General features: G+C 42.7%; 1 protein-coding gene across 2 annotated transcripts in view; it reads left to right on the forward strand.

Annotated features, from left to right (window-relative positions):
- Positions 1-21,358, forward strand: part of LOC133003821 (probable asparagine--tRNA ligase, mitochondrial) — a 51,170-nt gene that overhangs the window by 25,617 nt on the left and 4,195 nt on the right. The window contains exons 8-12 of one of the 2 annotated variants that reach the window (XM_061073636.1): positions 1,873-2,173; positions 6,474-6,485; positions 6,976-6,992; positions 16,822-17,036; positions 20,403-21,004. In XM_061073636.1, coding sequence (XP_060929619.1) covers positions 1,873-2,173; positions 6,474-6,485; positions 6,976-6,992; positions 16,822-17,036; positions 20,403-21,004 — 1,147 coding nt within the window. Of the gene's footprint in view, positions 1-1,872; positions 2,174-6,473; positions 6,486-6,975; positions 6,993-16,807; positions 17,037-20,402; positions 21,005-21,358 lie in introns of both variants that reach the window. The other variant, XM_061073637.1, reaches the window with a different exon arrangement.

Below are 21,358 nucleotides of genomic sequence, written 5' to 3' on the forward strand. Positions count from 1 at the left end.
TATGGATGTGTTGCAGTCAAGGCCACTGTTCTTCCTTTGTGCTTCCCCCCCCCCAGTTGAGAAATGCAACAATGGCGTTTGTTGGTTTCCACATGTTGCGTTCGGACGCTTCCCGTTCTCGAGTCCTCTGCGCTGGCGTCGCTGGAGCATGAGCTTCTACTGCGTTTATCAGTCAATCAACTTGTATTTGTATAGCCCATATTCACAAATCACAATTTGTCTCATAGGGCTTTAACATGATGAGACATCCTCTGTCCTTAACCCTCAACAAGAGTAAAGAAAAACTACTAAAAACCCTTTTAACAGGTAAAAATACGTAGAAACCTCAGAGAGACACATGTGAGGATCCGTCTCCCAGGACGGACAGAAGTGCAATAGATGTCAAATCACCTTTGATTTGCTTTAACTGAGACATTTTCACTATCAGTGTCGATCTGCGTGGATTTAAATGCACTGACACACTGGTTGTTCGCTGACAGTGTAGTAGTGGTATGTTGTCACGCTATGTTATGAACAGGGTCATAGGAAATGGAGGATGAGGCAAGTTTGCACAGCTATGCATGTAAGGACTTTGCGTTTACCATTAATAAATGTGGACAACCTGACCCTAACCTTAACCAATTAATCAATCAATCAATCAAATTCTTTTTGTATAGCCCATATTCACAAATCACAATTTGTCTCATAGGGCTTTAACATGGTGAGACATCCTTTGTCCTTAACCCTCAACAAGAGTCAGGAAAACCAATTAAAAAACATTTTAACAGTGAAAAATACGTAGAAACCTCAGAGAGACACATGTGAGGATCCGTCTCCCAGGACGGACACAAGTGCAATAGATGTCAAGTGTAGGAAAACATCATCAGGATAAAGGTTTTAGCAGCATTGATGAGGGTAAACAATTAACCGCTGACCAATTCATGCCTAACCCCTCATTTTAAACAGGACTTCAGCAATTACATTTTGCCACATTACGACTGAGTTTTGGAAACTATTAAAAGTCTTCTGGTTCTAACAAGGTCAGTGTGATAGTGGGAAAATAGATGTCAAGTGTAGGAAAACATCATTGGGATTAAAGGTTTTAGCAGCATCGATGAGGGTAAACATTTGGAAGGATAACTTCAATACTATATGTCAAGCAGTCCTGCTGCATCATAGTCTCTGGTCAGCAGCCAGCAGGATCATGACGAGTAGAGTTTGTTTACGTCCCCTCCAGCTGCAGCAACTCTGTCGTGTGCAGATGTAGGACGATGATGTGGCGTCACTCATCAGTTGTGGAGGTGGGAGGAGCCTGAAGTTTGTTGGAGCCACATGTTGCGTTTGGACGCTTCCCGTTCTCGAGTCTTCTCCGCTGGCGTCGGTGGAGCATGAACTTCTACTGCGGTTGTGACGAGTAGAAGTTTGTTTACGTCCCCTCCAGCTGCAGACACACAGGCGTATGCACATGTAGGATGATGTCGTGTGGACCAAAGTGGCGTCAATCATCAGTTGTGGAGGTGGGAGGAGCCTGCAGTCTCGTGAAACAAAGCTGTCGCAGAGGAGCTGTACAGGAAATACGTTGGCAGGGAGCAAACACCTGCTGCCTCATTTACGCCGCCTCTGAACGTGCACATGCAAACCACACACGACCACGTGCACGCCACAGAAACCTGCTCAAAGTTAGCAAAGACGCCATCAACAGTTTACACCACAACCCGAGTCCAGCTGTGGACGAGTGTCGCTGCAGCGTTCTGCACCTTGCGTAGGATTCTGCAGCTTCTGTTAAAATCCAGTTTGAATGACATATTTCAATTTGGCTGCACTGGCTTTTTGTTTTTTTTCTGTATTATTGTCACGTTCTTACCTTTTTCAATTCTTCCTGCTTCTCCCCAGGCGTGGAAGAAACGCTGGTTCATCCTGCGCAGCGGCCGGATGAGCGGTGACCCCGACGTGCTGGAGTACTACAAGAATGACCACTCCAAGAAGCCCATCCGGGTCATCGACCTGCACTGCTGCGAGCAGGTGGACTGCGGCCTGACCTTCAAGCGGAAGGAGTTCCAGGACAGCTTCGTGTTTGACATCAAGACCTCGGACCGAACCTTTTACCTGGTGGCGGAGACGGAGGAGGACATGAACAAGTGGGTCCGCTCCATCTGCCAGCTGTGCGGGTTCAACCAGTCGGCCGACAACCACGGTAGGGAAGCCCTGACCTCTGACCTCTGCTCGATGCTCCATCACTCTGCTTCTGTGTGTCTCTGTCTCTGCTGTTTCCCACATCGCCAACTCTCTGACATTGGTAACCGCACCGATTTAATATCAAATTTGCTGATAACAACCCATAATAACATATCAAAATGACTAAAAAATTAGGCCCTTTAATCAAAAACATTATCAATTTTATTCATTCTTTCAACTTTGCTTAATTGTCTAATTTTGGCCTCAAAGAGAACCACAGAAGAGCATCAAGCGTCCACTATTATTTAGTACTGAAATTATTAGTCAGTTAATAAATGTATCAATTAAACATAATCCAATAATTATTTAAATATTTTCAATTATTTAAATATTCTGCTTTTCCTTGTTTAAATACCTTTACGTTTTCTCAGAGAAAATAAGCAATTTGAAGAAGTCCCCTTATACTTTGGAGACATTAATGGACATATTCTAAAACATGTTGTGGTCAGAATAAACAATATTTGCAGTATATACCCATAATAACATCTCAAAATGACCACAATAATAAGACCCTTTAATAAAAAACGTTATCAATTTTATTCGTTCTTTCAACTTTGCTTAATTATCTAATTTTGGCCTCAAAGAGAATCACAGAAGAGTATCAAGCGTCCACTATTATTTAGTACTGAAATTATTAGTCAGTTAATAAATGTATCAATTAAACATAATCCAATAATTATTTAAATATTTTCAATTATTTAAATATTCTGCTTTTCCTTGTTTAAATACCTTTACGTTTTCTCAGAGAAAATAAGCAATTTGAGGACGTCCCCTTATACTTTGGAGACATTAATGGACATATTCTAAAACATGTTGTGGTCAGCATAAACAATGTTTGCAGTATATACCCATAATAACATCTCAAAATGACCACAATATTTAGACCCTTTAATAAAAAACGTTAGCAATTTTATTCGTTCTTTCAACTTTGCATAATTATCTAATTTTGGCCTTAAAGAGAATCACAGAAGAGTATCAAGCGTCCACTATTATTTAGTACTGAAATTATTGGTCAGTTAATAAATGTATCAATTAAACATAATCCAATAACTATTTAAATATTTTCAATTATTTAAATATTCTGCTTTTCCTTGTTTAAATACCTTTACGTTTTCTCAGAGAAAATAAGCAATTTGAAGACGTCCCCTTATACTTTGGAGACATTAATGGACATATTCTAAAACATGTTGTGGTCAGAATAAACAATATTTTCAGTATATACCCATAATAACATCTCAAAATGACCACAATAATTAGACCCTTTAATAAAAAACGTTATCAATTTTATTCGTTCTTTCAACTTTGCTTAATTATCTAATTTTGGCCTCAAAGAGAATCACAGAAGAGTATCAAGCGTCCACTATTATTTAGTCCTGAAATTATTAGTCAGTTAATAAATTTATCAATTAAACATAATCCAATAATTATTCAAATATTTTCAATTATTTAAATTTTCTGCTTATCGTTGTTTTATATCGTTGTAAGTTTAAATAACTTTAATTTTATTCTGAGAAAATAACCAATTTGAAGACGTCACCTTATTCTTTGGAGACAGTGATGAACATGAACTAAAAAAATGTTGAGGTCATAATAAACAGTAGAATATGTGAAGATGTATAATACTGCATCTTTCAGGCAGATAAGAAGAACCAAATTATACACGAGCATCTCCATCTGTCTCCCACTTTGCTCTCTCGAGTTATTTGGAGCAGCCTGCGTCTCAGTTTTCACACAAAAAAAATCAGCAGCCGAGGTCCGACCACATGATATCATCGGAGATCATGTTTTTTTCCATCTTTGTTATTTGAGAGAGAGGAATCGGAGCGACGCTGCCAAATCAACGGACACAGTGTCTGAGAGGCTAATCGATTTTTCTCTTAATTTGTTTTTATAGAAGGGGTCTCATCGCTGCCTCTTGAAGTCAGGATGATGGAAATTCTTATTCTGGATGTGCAGCCTTTTGAAAAGGTTGCAGCAGAAACAGACACTCGGTTTCTTGTTGTTGTCCTTTTGATATTTTGTGTGTGAGATTGGCCTATTTTCCACTGTTGCCACCTATGATTAGAAACTATCACACAAAACACGACCACTTCCTTCTCATGCAGTGATGTTCATATGTTAAATCTCCCTTTATCGCCTGAACGTCACTCTGCGGTGACCTCTTGTCATTAAAAAACTAAAATAGTGTGACTTGAAATGATGACCTCAAATCAGAGACAGATAGCTACGTGATCACAGAGTCTCTATAGCTGCGTAAATGTGGTTTCTATAGCTGCTGATGGGCTGATAGCATCTCTGTGCTCCACGAGAAAAAAATCAACACCTTATATTCAGCAGAGATGTTGCGATACCGTTACCAGCAACATAAGCGCCTCTGATACTGCAGAAGATGCAGGAATCGGGCTTGAATTAAGTAAGTTTCACACGGATAAAAATGCAATTTTCTTTTTACACAAATCTCTACGAATCAGCAAGTCCTGTTTCTCCAGCTGCTGAGAAGAAGTGAGCTTTAGCCAGAGCTAGCTAGAATTTGGCAATATTTTTATTGACAATTGCAACACTAGAAATCTCCTAGAGAGCATTTAAAGAACCACATGTGGAATATGCAGCTGTTAAAATGTGCATAAAGGTTTGTTTGTTAGCTACTGAAAGGATTACCACAGAACTTGTTGGAAGGATGCAGTGAGGTTTAGGGACGAACCTTTAAGAATAATTCATGGGTCTTGATGCATAAAAGGAACTGATATTGATGCATGTGTGAAATTTTGTGCAACTCCAGGTCTCGGAATCAGCACTGAGAAGAGAAAATGGTACCGAAACATCTCTAATATTCAGTAAAGTGTCTGTTTCTGCGTAAAACCTCCTCTCAGTTTCTTATTTGTTGATGCTTTTGTTTTTCCAACCATCTGGCGGCTGGTGGACGTTACTTCTTCGTGCACATGGTTGATCATCTGTAACGTGCATTATGTCCAGGTGTAGGATCACAAAAACAAACAGCTGTGCAGAGTGTAATATATGTTATGTTCACATACATAAAGGGGAATCCCCACCGGGTCCGCGTTCAATAATTAGCAGGCTCCTCTTTAGCAGGGCGTGGCTGGGTGGGGGGGGAGTGAGAGGCTTTCTGTCATGACCGCTGCATTAGTGATGCTGCTTTCTGAGAGTGTAAACACCACATCAGGCCTAATCTGTCATCTTCACTGAAACGTTGAGTCGCTGTTTCTGAGAAACTTTATGAGGAACTGGGAACTCTCCGTCCAAATGCAATTGTCACACTCTATTTCAGTCCAGGGCAAAAGTAAAAAACTTGTTTACCAAACGTCTCATTCTCCGAAAAATCTTCTCACTCCTCTGTGTGCCAGGGGCTGTGATTTCCAGGGATTCTGTGAATATCACACCCCCGCCACACATTAACCGATTCAGACTAGCATTTGACTAGCATCACTAAACCGAAACCAACTCGTTCTTTACGTGACTTAATGCTCCGGACAGCCGTGGAGATGTTTTGGGGGGAAATGTTACGGTGCCGCTGACCTCACTGCCCTCGTATCGTACTCAATATTCTCAAGTAGCTTAAAAACCTCCCGTGCACTCATGTTTAAATAATGAACCAAACCGGATTGTAGATGTTATTGTTTCATATATCTGTTCTGCACGGGGTTATTTCAACCGCTGGTTCCCCCATTAGGTCATTATCACCGTCTTCAGTAAGTGGAAAAGCAAAGAAATGAATCGAGAGAGGCAGCCGCGGATCCTGAGGTGATAGACTCACCGGCTGAATGCGTTTAAAAAAAAAAATCCTCACCAGATACACGCACTCCTCTTTAGATCTGTAGAAATAACATGCACCTTTTACTTTTGAAATCCGTGTTTGCATGACAGGCTTTTCCAGGGAAGAAGCTGTTGACTCACAGTGTATGCAGATCCATCCCCCTCTTTACTGGGAATAGCTCCGGCCTCCTGCCTCCTCCCTCCTCCCTCGTGTGGTATCAAGTTGTTGTTGTCAAGTATGACGCTGGAAATAAATACTAGCCTCCTGTTTTCATCAGCACCGCCCTGGAATATAACTAAGCTGCTGTTTAAGTGATGTTTTTACACATTTGGAAAAACTGTCGAGGCTGCTAATCTGAGGGGAAAATACATTTTGACGATTACACTGTTGTTTTCAATGAGTTTTACAATCGCTGTCGCATATGATGCCCTCCGTTTCACAAAGGGTTGGTATAAAAGATTCTATAACTCCTAACACAGCTAATTAGGTTCCATCAAAAGTAACTGGACCAGTACCAGCGTATGTCCTCTTAATTGTCCAGGATCAAAAACAAACTAAGGATCAGGATGACACAGCAGCGACTTAACAGGAGTTGGACTTTGGCGACTTAATCAATGACAATGCTCCATAAAAAGTTTTCACAGCTTGTACGATGTTTTACCTTCATTTAAGATAAGATAAGATAAGACTTTATTGATCCACACACTGGGGGGAAATGCAGTTGTTGCAGCAGCAGCAGTCAGGTCAGAATTAGGAAGACCAGGGAATACATGTATTTAAATAAGGCAATAGAATAAAAACAAAATTTTAATAATAAATGCAGAGTGTGTACTTTATCTACACCTTTCATTGTGGGTTTTATAGAAATGTTATAAAGTAAAAAGCGAGCAGGTAAAAAACACTACATAAACACAAATGTGAAACAAGTTATTTTCTGTTATAAATAGTATTTAATGTATTTATTTATGTGGGTTCTTAAAGTTGTACAGACTTGTCTTCACATGGGGTTCATGTAAGGCCGTAATTCAACTCGTACAGAAAACAAACATCATTTCAGAGTGATCTATGCCGTGTGGCTGTGTGAAGCCTCCGGGCACATGGCGTGTTGTGTGTACTATTTGTGTACGGGCAGGGGTCTGTGGTGTGTTTGTTACCAGGTCCCGTGGTCCTGATAATCCCTCCGTGGATAGTTCAGATCATCAAAACCATCAACAAACCCTCCGACCTTTGACATCTAAGTAGCTCAAAAAAAAGAAATGAATCAAAGCAGTGTACACTCTCAAGCAAAAATAAAGTTATCCTGGTTACCGAGGTGGAGAACACAGACTCGCTGTGTGGAAACTTCTGACTAAACCGGGGCTGGAACAAAACTACCTGTCAACAATAAGGTGCATTGATGCAACAGCTGATGTCACCAGAGCGTGTGTTGGCAAAATGGAGCGTGTCAGATGAGAGGACTTCCTGCCTGCATCAGTATTCCTCCCACAGCATCTCCCATCTCGATCTTAGCGCCCGGGAACATATCTCGTAACGCTCAAGGAGCCGAGCCGCCCCAGAGCTTCTATCAGCTGTATCTTGTATCCACAGGGTTATATTTTGTAATCATACTTTGATTAGGTGACTCAGACATACGGGGCGGTAATTGGGAACTCGCTGTTCACACACCTCTCTGAGCAGGAGAGGCTGCGGGTTTTCCCTCCAGGCCGACAGCTGCAGCTCTGAGCCGGTGTGTCACCCGACAGACTGGGAGTTACCTCGCTGACGAAGAACAGACTCGCTCGGATTACACAACCCGACAAACAGAGGACAGCACAAACACCAAGTTGTGTAGATAGCACAGTGGAAGCAGGGAGGAGCTCCACCCGGCCTGGAGGTGGTGTGTTCTGCAGCCACAGCGTTTACACACTGTACACAAAGTTAAACACAATGTCATATCTGTTGTTTTAACGTAGCCGCTGTGCAAAGTAAAGCACCAAAAACGATTGTGAAAGGGATTAACCGGGCTTTGCCAAACACTGGTGGGAACTAAGTAGTGTTGACACGCCTGTTTCTCAGCGTATTTTCCTCAGATAATGGAAACCATCAGTTGTATCAACGTCTCCATCGGAGCTGAACCTCTGGTTAGTCAGAGTTGGCTCCTGCCGCCTCTGGGAGCTGTGAAGAGAAGTTGGCCGAGGGCAGCACATGACGATTCAGTGTTACGCAACCTTCCACAGCAACTCTCTCCCAGTCTCTCTTCCCACTAGGTCTCGATTCGTGTCTGTGCATTTTTGCATTTAGATTCTGGGACCGATGTGATATGTGTTGCTCATCGTTCCCGTCCTGATATCTCAAGAACGCCTTCAGGGAATTTCTTAAAATTTGGTACAAACGCTTGGTCGGACTCAAGAATCAACCTGATTAGATTTTGGTGTTTAAGGTTCAAGGTTGCATCACACTTTTCCCCTTTGCTAATCTAATATCTCAAAAAGGCCTCTCTTCAAATTTGGTGCAACTTCTCATTTTTTCCTCATCAGAGTGTTTTCTTAAGAGCACCTGAAGAGAATCCTTTCAACGTTGGTACAAATGTTCACTAAGACTAACAGATAAAGGGATTAGATTGAGGTGGTGAAAGGTCAAAGGTCACAGTTGCCTCATAAACCGTGTTTTTGCACCTATTTGGAGAGGCGGTGGACTAGTAGCAGAAACTTGGACTATGGGGAGAAAAGGTCTCTGGTTCGTCTCTGGTTCGACTCCACGGAGAAACAACAAAAAGACGAACCTGGATTGATCTGTCCAAAAATCCAAGAGGATTCTCCCTACCCTGTCTAGTGCCCCTGAGCAAGGCACCTTACTCCCCCAACATCTGCTCCCCGGGCGCCGTACATGGCTGCTCACTGCTCTGTGTGTCCTGCACCAGATGGGTTAAAAGCAGAGGTTTAATGTCCCTACTTTGCATGTCTGTGCATGTGTTTGGAACAAATAAATTTATCTTAATCTTAATCTATAGGGAGTTTCTTTATATGTTGATCAGTTTTAACTTGACTTAAAGACTGACCACCACAACAGCAGTGTTGTATTTAGAATTTTACTTTAATTTACCTTTATTTTGCAGTTGTTTTATGTGCAAAAATTTAAACTTTTAAAGAAATATTTACAGTATAAAGGCAGCAATAGGTGCATATAAACATACAGTATGTTACATGCGTATACAGTATTTTAAATAAATGCAAACACTCCCATCCTTCGAGGTCTCAGTCCACCTGCATGTCTGCCTCCTCTCCTCCCAAACTGCCCTTTGTCTGCATCGATTTTTGTAGGAATAATGAGGCTCCATGGCACTGGAAGGTCAGGTTTCTGCTGCCACAGAGCTGTCTGAGGACGGTGCGCTGCTGCTGCCACGGCTGCGCATCCCATTAAACCACTGGCAGCATCTGAGGGATTGCTGGAAACCAGAGACTCGAGAATGCACTGTGCACACACCCATTGGTCCAAATCACCAGAGAGAGGATGGCAGAGATTTCTGTCGGGTGAAAAAATACAGAACAGAAGTCAGACATTAAAGGAAGTGCAAAGGGTGCATTGGGTTACGGTTTTATCGATTCCTTTTTTTGGATTTAACTGAGCAAAGGATAAATAGATGATAGATAAATGCAGGTTTCTTTTTAAATTGGGCGTCTCTGCGGATTCTGATGAACCTGATTTCCTGACACATGCGTGCACTAGAGTTATCGTGTGTTTCTAGGTCTCACAATCTGTTGGTGGGTGTTGGCGCTGTTGTTATCAGATACTGATGGCCGGGTGTGTGGCGTGTGTCTGCACCCAGGGAGACCCACCCCCGAGCGCAATCTAATGAATGGAACATCATCTCGTCAATCACGGGCTTTGTTCTGCTCTCTCTCTCTCTCTCTCGCTCTCTCTCTCTCTCTCTCTCTCCTGGCTGTTTGAACTCAGAGACGAAGCTCAACTAAGGGACGAGGTTTTCACTCGTCAGCACTCCTCTTTTATTTTTCTTGTGTATGATGGCTACCGCTCTGTTTTTTTTCCCTCCTCTGTATTTTCCACGCTTTTTTTCCCAGGGATTGAAATTCCATATTGTTTTTCAGTGTTACTACAAAAATCTGGCATTTCCAGCAGTTTTGAAAAGCGCTTACGTTTATTCACATAGATCTTTTTTTCCGAGGGGGCGTTCACATTAAACTCCAGCTGGGAAGCCAGATTGATAACTTGTTGTGTGGCTTGTGAATGTCGTCATGGTGACAGTGATCAACATCATCGTGATCGAGGGTTTTCCATCTCACTCGCGTCTCCAGTTTCCAAAATAATACAAATGTTTTCATTGGAGAGAAATCCACTTAAACTCTCCCTCTTGCTTACGAAGAAAAGGGGAAAGATTCAGTCTCCACTTAGCATCGATGATTAAGGAGGATGGTACTTGAGAGATAGTAAAGCTGTGGTCACCCTCAGTTAAAATATGACATAAACCTTCCCTGACTAGACAAGAATTGTATCTAAATAATCAAAATCATTCAAGCAGTTTTGTAACATAATGAAATCAAGCTTCTCATCTTCTCATGTGATTATAGCACGCCGCAGAATTAAAATATCTTTTCAGGAAACTACAGTCGCGGGTTTGATTTCATTTATTTGGCTGGTTATCAATGTTTTTCTACATTTTATTTTCTTATTATTCTTGCTCATCCCAGAATATCACCCCCTTTGTGAATTTAGAGCAAAATAATTCTTCGTTTTCAATTTGGCATCAGCCTGACACTTTAAATAACGAGTGGAAAAGCCAATCTCTCCTAATGGAAGCTCACATCAGTCAAGCTGCAGCAGCAAGGAAACTTGCTCTGTTGCCAACTGTTTATACTCAGTTCAGCTGATGTCTGTAGATGTTTATACTTGTTTTTCTATTTTGTAATCAGCCTCCTGTCTTACACACAGGCCGCCCACTTCTGTCCCTGTGTATTACATTGACTGTAATCAGTCGGCTGGTGGTGTCAGCAGAGATATGAAGTGTAGTTGCAGCGCCGCCTCCTTCTGTGCACAGAGGAATCCTTGTAACTGTTTAAGTGTTAAAGTGTGTAAGATAAAGGTTAAAAGTGATCTTTTGGCAGAAATTAATTTGAAAAATAATCCTAGTGATGTTTTTACAAGTGGGTTTCATCTAAATTGTACGAATTGTTGTTTTCTTTAACCCTGGAATGATTCCTATATATTTAAATACTGTATATTTACATTAGGAGCGGGTCTTCTTTACAAATTGGACAAACTCAACACCTTTACCTACAGACTTTAACTTTGTCTAAAGTCTTTTGTCCTTTTCAGCATTGATGCACACATATCTATCTAAAATGCAGAATGATTACAACAGAGATTGTTTTTTAAATATTGAAAGTATTAAAGCATATGATCACAGAACCTATTTAAGCCGAATAAGCTGTGGCTTGTCCAGCACTAGTTGATCAGGCTGCACGTTGATGCAATCACAGAAACCCATTCACCCCAGAATCCACCCTGGAGCTCGTCCTGACAGAATTACGACAGCGTGTGTGTCGTTGCTAAGAGAATCAACAAGTATCACATTCTGCTTCATCGGGACTTGTGTGTTTGTTCCCGTTCTGTAATGCACCGAACTGTCACAACGGTTTATCCTGGTTTTTCTGGCCTGGTTTGGTTTGGTTCGGTTTCTCCAGGTGTACGTCGGATTGAGGTCCTGCAGTTTTTTTCCGATGACATCACGAAAAGTAACACTCATCCTCCGCCACAAAATCTCTCAACTTTTCTCTCAACCCCCCCCCCATTGCTTCACAGCTACAGTATTCATCCACCCACCACCAGCACCTTGCAGGAATGAGGTCATGGCGTTTGAAAAATGAGCCATTGTTTCTACATGCAGCCAAACTGACGAGCCCGAGCCTTTCAGGTGACTGATCAATCCGGCGTTTTCGAGATCGCAGATTGATGTCGAGACGTGGTTAAGGGGGCGGAGCTCACGTGACGCCGCGGAGAGCGAGCGAGCAGGCACAGGGAAATAATGTGATCAGGCGAAGCGCTCCTGTGTGTCTGCTCTGCTTAATGCACAACCGGGAGGATGGAACAGCCATGTCACTTTGTTCACTTCAGCAGAGCGAGGGAGGAGGCCATTTTCTCTCTCTCTCTCTTCCTGCCGGGCGCCACGCTCCTTCGGGGCTAACGGCTCTGCTCGGTCTTCCTACCTTTCCCATCTCGGCTCCCTCTCTCAGTTATGTCCGTCTCGTTGAGAGCTCCCAACCCCCCCCCGCTCCACCCCACCCCACCCCCTGCTAACCACACATGCAAATGGATTCCACTATGTTGCCTCCTGGGACGCTGTGTTGCTTTAAAGAGCCACTGGTCCAGCATCCCCATGAAGGAAAACAAGTAATGTCGGATTATACTATAAGACGAGAGATTAATCCCCTTTTCTCCAGGTTCGATGCCTTTCTTCAAGGGCACCTTGACCGGGAATCGAACCTGTTCCTTCACCTTTGTGTCACATGACGGCCTCGGCCAGAGCCTTCACATATCTGAGGTTAATTTGCAGAACCCGTCGTAGCCTGGTGAGCTCAGAGGCTATAATTCTTCAACACAATCTCTTATGAAGCCATTAAGGAAATTGCGTTTTTCTAGCACTCACTTTGAGAGGCAGGTGGACAAGCGTGTACCCTCAGATGATTATTGTTTATGGAATATTTTCATATAAGCACACGACAACACGTACCGAGAAAACATTCAAACGCTTCCCTCTTCCTTCACGTCTCCACCGGGCACGCTTTCATTTCAATAGGTCAGTGATATGTTCTATTTCTGTATCTGGTTTCAGATTAGATTATCGTATGTCCTCTGCTAATTCTGGCCGGGGCCGAGAGGAAATGAGCCCCCCTTACAAAGACGTTCTTGTTCTTGGCGATACAGCAGGGTTCTAATTTTGGCCCCCGGAGAGACCAGCAGCCAGCTTCTATTAGATTATGGTGAGAGAGCAGAAGAGACAGTAGGTGATGTATTAGAGAGAGTTAATTGGAAGATGGCGCATGAACTTAGGGGCTCTTTGACCCGGAATAGCCATATGTCGCCCACCAACCAAAAAGAGATCCTTTAATGCATCGCTGCTCTGATGTTTGTTTCAGGCCGAGGAATTTCCCGGGAAGAACGAGTTGTCTCTTCTGAGTGATTTGTTTGATGTGGACGTTTTCAGCGTTAGAAAACTGGAAATGATATTAAGCTTGTAACTCAAAAAAACTCCAACAACAACAACCCTTTATTTTACCCAGATGTGTTTGACGTAGTTTAATATATTACTTGAATTTAGCACCTTGCATCAGATGACACAGCACATTCGCCAGTGGAGGGAATATTCCTGGAAGGAACCTGATGGGGAAGATTCAGTGTTTTTGTTTTCTGCCTTTTTTCTATTTCTGTGTTGTGGTTCCAGTGACTTGATGGAATTGCCTCCCAGTGGTAACATACATCATCAGAGCCATTAGTGTCAGTGATGAGCCGCGTTGGCTCTTCCATCAGCCGGCCGGCCCGGTCCTCTTTCATTTCACACAGCCACACGTCATACACTTCATCAAAACGTATTTAGGGCACAGACACACACTCCTTGATGAGTATATTTTCACGTTTTTAAATCTCTTTCCCTCCCCCTGCATTGCATCGAAGGGATCAATCCTGCTTGGTTTGTTTTTCCCCCGGTCGCTCTGCACACGAGCCGGCTGGAGGAACGGCCTTCCTCTCAGAGATCAATATATCTCCCTGTGTTAGTGGGGCCCAGTGCTCACCGCACGGGATGAAAGCTTTTACAAAGCTTTTTGTGGAGAAGGGAGATGATGCCTTAACAGCCTGAGGAGAGTGGAATCACTCCGAACAATGGTGTAATTGAGGATCATTGGGGGGGGGGGGGGGGGGTCCCTGCCTGTGTGGTTTCGGGCCGGGGCATCTCACTGAAGTCCACTGGCCTGAAGACCCAGCAGCAGAGGCCCTTTTCCCCCCCAGGCATTGATGTGACCTCATTTAGCTAACTAGGATCCAGAATACCCCCCCCCACCCCCCCGCCCTCCTACCACTCCACATGCATACACAAACGCTCACACACTACATGTGTGTGTGTGTGTTGTCTGTTTCTCCCCGGGGTTGCGGTGTGTCTGTGTGGTCACCACTCATCGTGACTCACTAGGCTCCGCCCTCTTGTTAAAAGGCCGTTTGACCCGTGACGTGCTTTGTGAAGGTCTGAGACACGAGAGAGACAGTGACGTCACGCCCAGGAAATGACCTCATGTGCATCATGTGCAGGGACATCTTTTATATCACAGCTGAAGTGGGTTTGGATGATATTTAATATTCACTGCTAGGAACCCCTAACCAAAATCATAGACATTTTCTCAAGAAACTTTGTATAGAAGGTTGAGAACTTAACCTCTGGAACCAGACTCGACATCTGACTCGACGGGTTTTTGTGTGCAGAGAAAAAATGTGAAAGAGAGGAGAGGTGGATGGAGAAGAGAGGAGAGAGAGAGGAGAGGGGGAGAGAGAGAGAGAGAGAGAGACCAAGAACAGTTGTGTAACCATCATGTTCCAGCGCTGACTGACTGGTTGTTATAATCCAAACAATAAGAGAGAAAAGTCTCCCTCTGTTTAAAACGTGGCTCGCACATCTCCAGAAACATTCATCTTATCGGCTTCACACTTCTCACCTCGGTGTTGAATCTGGTGCGAGTTGGACGCGCTGAAGGTGAAACTTTGGATTTTTAAAAACAGCAAACCGTCGACTGTGAGAACAGCTCGTTCACAGAAACTTGGTTCTGAGTCGAGCTTTAAATAAACAGGCTGAATCCTCAAATACTTGCAGGTCACTTTAACAGTTTCAGAACAAACAGTGCACTTGTTTTTTAAAGCAGTAGATTTACAGTTTTGCTTGTAAATATCTTTGTTTAAATCTCTAAACCTTTTTTAGTAAATCATGCAATTTTCTAGCTGTCTCCTGAGCCTCTTAGAAATTGCACGGTGCATTAATTTGACTTGTTGACTTTGACATATTAAATTGAACAATTAGTCAAAGACACAATTGATATAAAAGCGGTTATTTGGGGTATCTGTAGTGAATCTCATTAATCAGCCCACACGTGATCATGCATAACCCTCGGATTTACAGTGAAAAGACCCGAGATTAGATTCTGCAAAAGACCTGTTTTGTCTTTCTTGTTTCTTCCTCCTTGTGTTGCACACAGCTCCATGGGTCGATGGATCAGTGGGCCGCCCACTCTCTCTCTCTACTCCTACAGCTCGGTGTGCGCCCCCCCGTTTGGCCCCCTGCCCAGCCCGTGTGCAGTATCCCCATCTTAGATCTGCACTTCCTTTAAAGCCTTTAAACGCAGATCACAGGAATCCTGCACAGAAACACACGAGTGCACATTTATTTCTTGCACATTTGAATTTGTATATCTATTACAATGACTTATTTACTTTAGCTTTCCCTGACTGTATGCTGTCTGTTTCTAACAAAGCACAGATCAATAGAGGGTTTTTTTTTTTCTCCAGATTTTGCAGGAGCATTTTGTTCTCACAGTCCTGCTGTGCAAAACAGGGCTCGGCTCAATAAAATCCAACAAAGCACATTGACCCTGGTCATAAAGGATAACTTGGATCATGTGCTTTTGGACCACTCACACCCTGCAGCCCAAAAAGAGCAGAAGGACTCTGTTTTCTCTCCTCCCCTGAGACAGATCCATCCTGGCTATTGATCAGAGAGCCGACTGAAAGCTACTGAATACAAGACTCCGTGCAAAGCAAGGTCACATGAAGGCTTGAACCCCTCAAACGAATTACACACTTTGACTTCAGGGTTTTTTTTTGACAACAAAAGGAAAATGTTTAAGGGATGATTACATGACTGGTCTTTAGATTCAAGATTCAAGATTTGTATTGTCAAATGCACAGAGATAACATGAAACAGTCGCTGGCAATGAAATACATCAGAATCAGAATCAGAAGGTATTTATTGCCAAGTAGGTTAACACCTACCTGGAATTTGCTCTGGTTATTGGTTCATACAATGAACATAGAAACATCAAAACACAATAAATACACCACACATAAGAAAAACAATAATAATAATAAAAAAAAACAAAAAAACCCAATATATATTTACTCACTATTTACTTCTTATTTACTCACTTTTTCTAATATTTATACAAGGTAGCATTTATTTAGACATAAACATATCTATATAAAAATATATAAAAGACAAAAGATATAAAAAGTGAAGTAAAAACTGAAATTCAAAATGCAAAAAGCAAAACAGTGAACGGTGGTCACAGGGAGTCACAGGATCTCTTTAAGCAATGCTCAAGTAATTATCAAAAAAAAAAAAAAAAAATAGAAATAGTATAAAATAGAATAAAATAGAATATAAAAAATGTAAAATATAAAATAAAATATATTTATCTAAATATATATCTTTACAGATGTAGAGAAAAATAAAACAACAATAGTGCAATTTGTGCAGTAGTGCAAATATTCAAATATGCTCATTACGGTGCTGGTTTGGTGGAGTTATTGCAGTTCAGAGGAGTTTAAAAGTCTTATGGCCTGGGGGATGAAACTGTCTCTGAGCCTGGTGGTGCCGGCCCGGATGCTGCGGTAAAAAAGTTTATGGATGTGGTGAAAGAAGTCTTTAATAATCCGGTTGCTCTTCTTTACTTTGAGTCGCATATGAATGTGCAGGACGCCTCATCTGCACAAGACTGATTTAACATGTTTTAAGAGAAAAACCTCTTGTGGGGTTAAACAATCAATAACTTCAGTGTCTCCCGTCTGCAGATGGCAGGTCGCAGCATCTGCCACGGTCTGTCGGAGCAGATGACGCCGGCTCCGCGGCCCCTCTGACCGGAGACCGCAAGTCCTCGGGCCCGGTCCACTCCAGGCAGCCGGTCCTCTTCACCTTTGACGTGCCCGTTCGCCACTCACACTCCGGCTCCTTGTCCAACAGCGCGCCCCAGGACTACCTCCTCCTCCACCAGTGCATGAGCAGGAAGACGGAGAGCGCAAGGTAAAGGTCACGACCCCCGGGCGTCCTGTGTCAGTTTCCTGTTATCCGTTAATGCAGGTCAACATACAGGTTTATGGCGCTTCCTCAGTTTAAAGCCCCCGAGGGTTTGAACTACTGTTGCAGGGAGGGGGGGGTTAGCTAACTGTGTGGTTGTGTGTGTGTGTGTGTGTTTTAGATTATTACTGTATTAATATTGTATAACTTACTAACTTGAAGGTCACTCTCCCAATGGAAACACCTCTAAATTCACAAAAATATTCTTTTAAGTATTCTTTTGAGAAATCAATAAGAAAAAAAAATTGCAAGGTCACGCATCGTAGAGATGGTGGGAGAAAGTTCTCGGATCCGCCCACTTATCATGATTCACATTCAACATGTACTGGTTGATTAACAGATACAAACCACATCCTGGCCCCTATGTTCCATGGAAATCCGCCCAGTAGTGGTTGTGTAATGCTGCCAACTAACTGACAGTGAAACAAACAGATGAAAGCATAACTTCCATGACAGCTACTAATAATAATAATATGATAATGGTGTATACAGGCAAAGGGGATATGGATTAACACAGAATCTGTCATTTTAATCAGCAATATTGATTAATTATAGATCACATGTAAATGTCTTATTTTGGACCATCCAGTGAAATGCCAGAAAAATTTTATATATTTCAACTTATTTCAAGAGTTTAAATGATTAGTCAGTCACGAATATGCACAAATCAAAAAGTGTACATACTTGGTCAGTTACTGTTTCTATATGGATATAAATGCATATATTGATAGTTGTGCTGAGCATTAAAAACAAAGGCCTTTCTATTATTAAAAGCACTCGCATTAACATTCCCCTCACCTCCTGTGGCCAATTCCAAGAATCAAAAGGCAGCTGTAATAATAATATGATAATGATATATACAGGAAAAGGAGATATGGATTAACACAGAATCTGTAATTTTAATCAGCCGTATTGATAATTATTTAAAGATCACATGTAAATGTCTCATTTTGGTCCATCCAGTGAATTAAATGCTAGAAAAATTTAAATATAAATTTATAAAGTCACGAATATGCACAAATCAAAAAGTCTGTTTCTACATTGAAACAAAAATGCATATGTTGACAGTTGTGCTGAGCATTAAAAATAAAGGCTTTCTTTTATTAAATGCACTCCTCAGGTTTTTCCTATTAACATTCCCCTCACCTCCAGTGGCCACTTCCAAGAATCAAAAGGCAGCAGTAATAATGATGCCGTTCTGCAGATAGGCCGAACAGTGAGATGATCAATGAGGTCGAGGCTGTAATTCATCACTGCTCCCGGTCTGGACTCGCCCAGGATAGAATCGCCCTCTCCACATAAATCTGCTGCGCTGGACCTCGGTGGGACGCAGGAAATCAAACCGCACCATCCATCTCATCATCAGCTTTATGCAGATATTTCCAGCGTCTGCTCCGTGTGTGTGTGATAATTAAAACTGGCATCTGGTGATTTACGTCAGATTCAAACTGGTCTGATGACCGAACGGCGTTCAGTTCCCAGTGACGGACGGAAAAATGATGAACAAAATTATTGATCGATGATCGAAGAAATCCTGAGGAGGCAACAAAACGTTATGTCGATATTAATTACGTCACTTTGATGCATTATTCATTCAAATTTTGTTCCATTTATAACCAGGAGCATTAGCGGCTAGTGCTTATGCATAAAATCCCAAAGTGAGATCACTCCTGGAGGATTTCTTGTCTTTCCATTGGACAACTTAGTCGGGCCATTGCTCGGCTAACTGGCTGGAAACGTCTGAACTGTTTCGCTGGTTGTAGTTGCTGCTCAAGGTCAGGGCCTCCACCAAGGAGCCAGAATAAATGAGGCATGTCCCTGGGGTGTCTAAACCCAGGCCGACACACTGTGAGAAAGTCGCTCGCCCTCTGAACGTGGTCGCCCTCTCTCTCCCTGTCGAACACGCTGGGAACAAACATGTAAACAAATCAGCTCCTCAAAGAAATGAAATAAACAACAACCTGGAAATTCGATTGCTGAGCCGTAGCTGCATAGATATCATATATAAAGACTAGATGTCTCGTCTGCGTTGCCGGCCAACGGAGACGAACGTCCGCACATGGCGGCCATCTTGCCAGGGGGCAGCTCGCTCACCCATAACATTGTGTTGGTAGTGGTAAATAACAATAACTTGCTCAATTTTCAACCGATTTTTAAAGGGTTTAATTTGTTATAAACGTCAGAGATGTAGATATGACACTGCATACTTATGAATAATTATGTTATTTTCTAAAAAAAAATGAATAATTTATGCAGTGTCATAACTACATCTCTGACGTTTATAACAAACCAGATCGTTTAAAAATCGGTTGAAAATTTAGCAAGTTATGGTTATTTATCACTACCAACACAATGTTATAGGTGAGCGAGATGCCCCCTAGCAAGATGGCCGCCATGTGGGGACGTCCGGCTCCGTCGAACAAGACATCTAGTCTTTATATATGATATCTATGCGTAGCTGCACCAAGGTGCTGGATGCAGAGATGTGTCTGTTTGTAAATGTGCTGCAGGCTTTAGAGGGGACGTGTCCTCTGAAGAGCTACAGTGCCATCTCCTGGCTCTATGGAAAGTTACATCGAATGCAACTGATAGATAGATAGATATTTATATATGATAGTAATTATACCAATATAATAGCAGTATATAGTAATAATGGCAGCAACAGTATATATAATAATAATAGTAAATATAATAATAATAACATGTACACATGTATAAATATGTGTATATAGACTTATATATACAAAGAATATACAAAGAGTATGATATAATATGATATGATATATAGTAGAGGTATAAATATAAGTATTTGACTATACAATAGATAATATAATATACTATGAGCGTAAGAATATGTAGACAGTGTGCAAAAGATAATATTAATGTATAAAATGACATATAATATCAATATGGTTTATATTAACACTAGGGCTGGGCAAGTTAACTCATTTTAATCGAGTTAACTCAAGTGATGAGTTAACTCGATTGTTTATCCGCCAATTATTTTCTTTTTTCCTGTTCCGCAGCAGTCAGCAACAGACTTTCACAAAATAAAAGCCTGACTTTCACAATAAAACAATAAATAATCAAACCTGAGTTAATGCGAGATAAAATAATTAATTGAGTTAACTCGATTAAAACGAGTTAACTTGCCCAGCCCTAATTAACACATATCACATATGATGTGAAGTAAGTGTATATGGAGCGGAGTGTTGTACAGGGTACACAGTGCAAGGAGACAGGTATATTTAGTGCAACATGGTATTATCACAGGGCTGATGATGTGTGTGTGTGTCTTTGTCCATGTTGCAGGAGTGCCAGCTTCTCCCAGGCATCACGCAGCAACCTGTTTGCCGGGAGCGACTCGGCGGTGCAGAAACTCTCTCACGGTTTCTCCCACTGTCTGAACGGCATGGGCGGCCAGCTGCACGGCTTCTACAGTTTGCCCAAACCAGGAAAACACCAGTTACCTTCGCAGGACGACTCGTCGGAGGAGGCGTGCTACGTGCTGCCGCGAGGCTTCAGCTCCGAGGCGCCGGCCCTCGGCGGCCTGGGCCTGGGCGACTCGGAGCTGGAGAACGAGGAGGTGTACACCTTCAAGACGCCGTGCAACGCCCTCGCCACCACGCACGACTGCGAGCGGCCCACGGACAATTACGACATCCCCACCACGCCCGGCTCCTTCTACCAGATCCCCCGGACGTTTGATAAGAATCACAACGCCTTGACGCCCTCCAGCTCCGAGTCGTCCTGTGCCCCCCCGCCCAGGCCCCCGAAGCCCAGCCAGGGGTCGGAGGGTCAGTGGGGGAGTCCCCAGTCGGTAGGAAGCCAGAACGGAGAGGTGACGTCTGCGGTGTCGGTCATCCCACGCAGGAACACTCTCCCTGCTGTGGAGAACATCAGGCTGCACAGAGGTACACAGCTCTTCTCTTTCTTCTGCTGTTTTCATAACGTGTTCCTCCTGAACGCCGCTGCCGACGCCGCTTCTTCCTTCAAACGCCGCCTCAGTCGACTCGCTCAGATCTTTTTGAAATCGCACTTTTCACCTGTTTCCTGTTTTCAAAATGAAGCACGGCCTCCTCGGGTCCATCCTCTCATGGCGTTGCGGCGACTTTGCACTTCCTTTTCCTCCCCAACCCTCCCCCTCGCTCTCTCCCTCTTCTGCTATCTCTCGTTTTACTGATCTACCCGCCGCAGCTGAGCAGAAACAAAGGAGCCCGGCCTGGCAGACACAGTTCTGTCAGGACAGTAATGAAATTCAAGCCGGA

The sequence above is a fragment of the Limanda limanda genome, chromosome 6 (genome assembly GCF_963576545.1).
Source record: "Limanda limanda chromosome 6, fLimLim1.1, whole genome shotgun sequence".
In the NCBI taxonomy this organism is placed as follows: Eukaryota; Metazoa; Chordata; class Actinopteri; order Pleuronectiformes; family Pleuronectidae; genus Limanda; species Limanda limanda.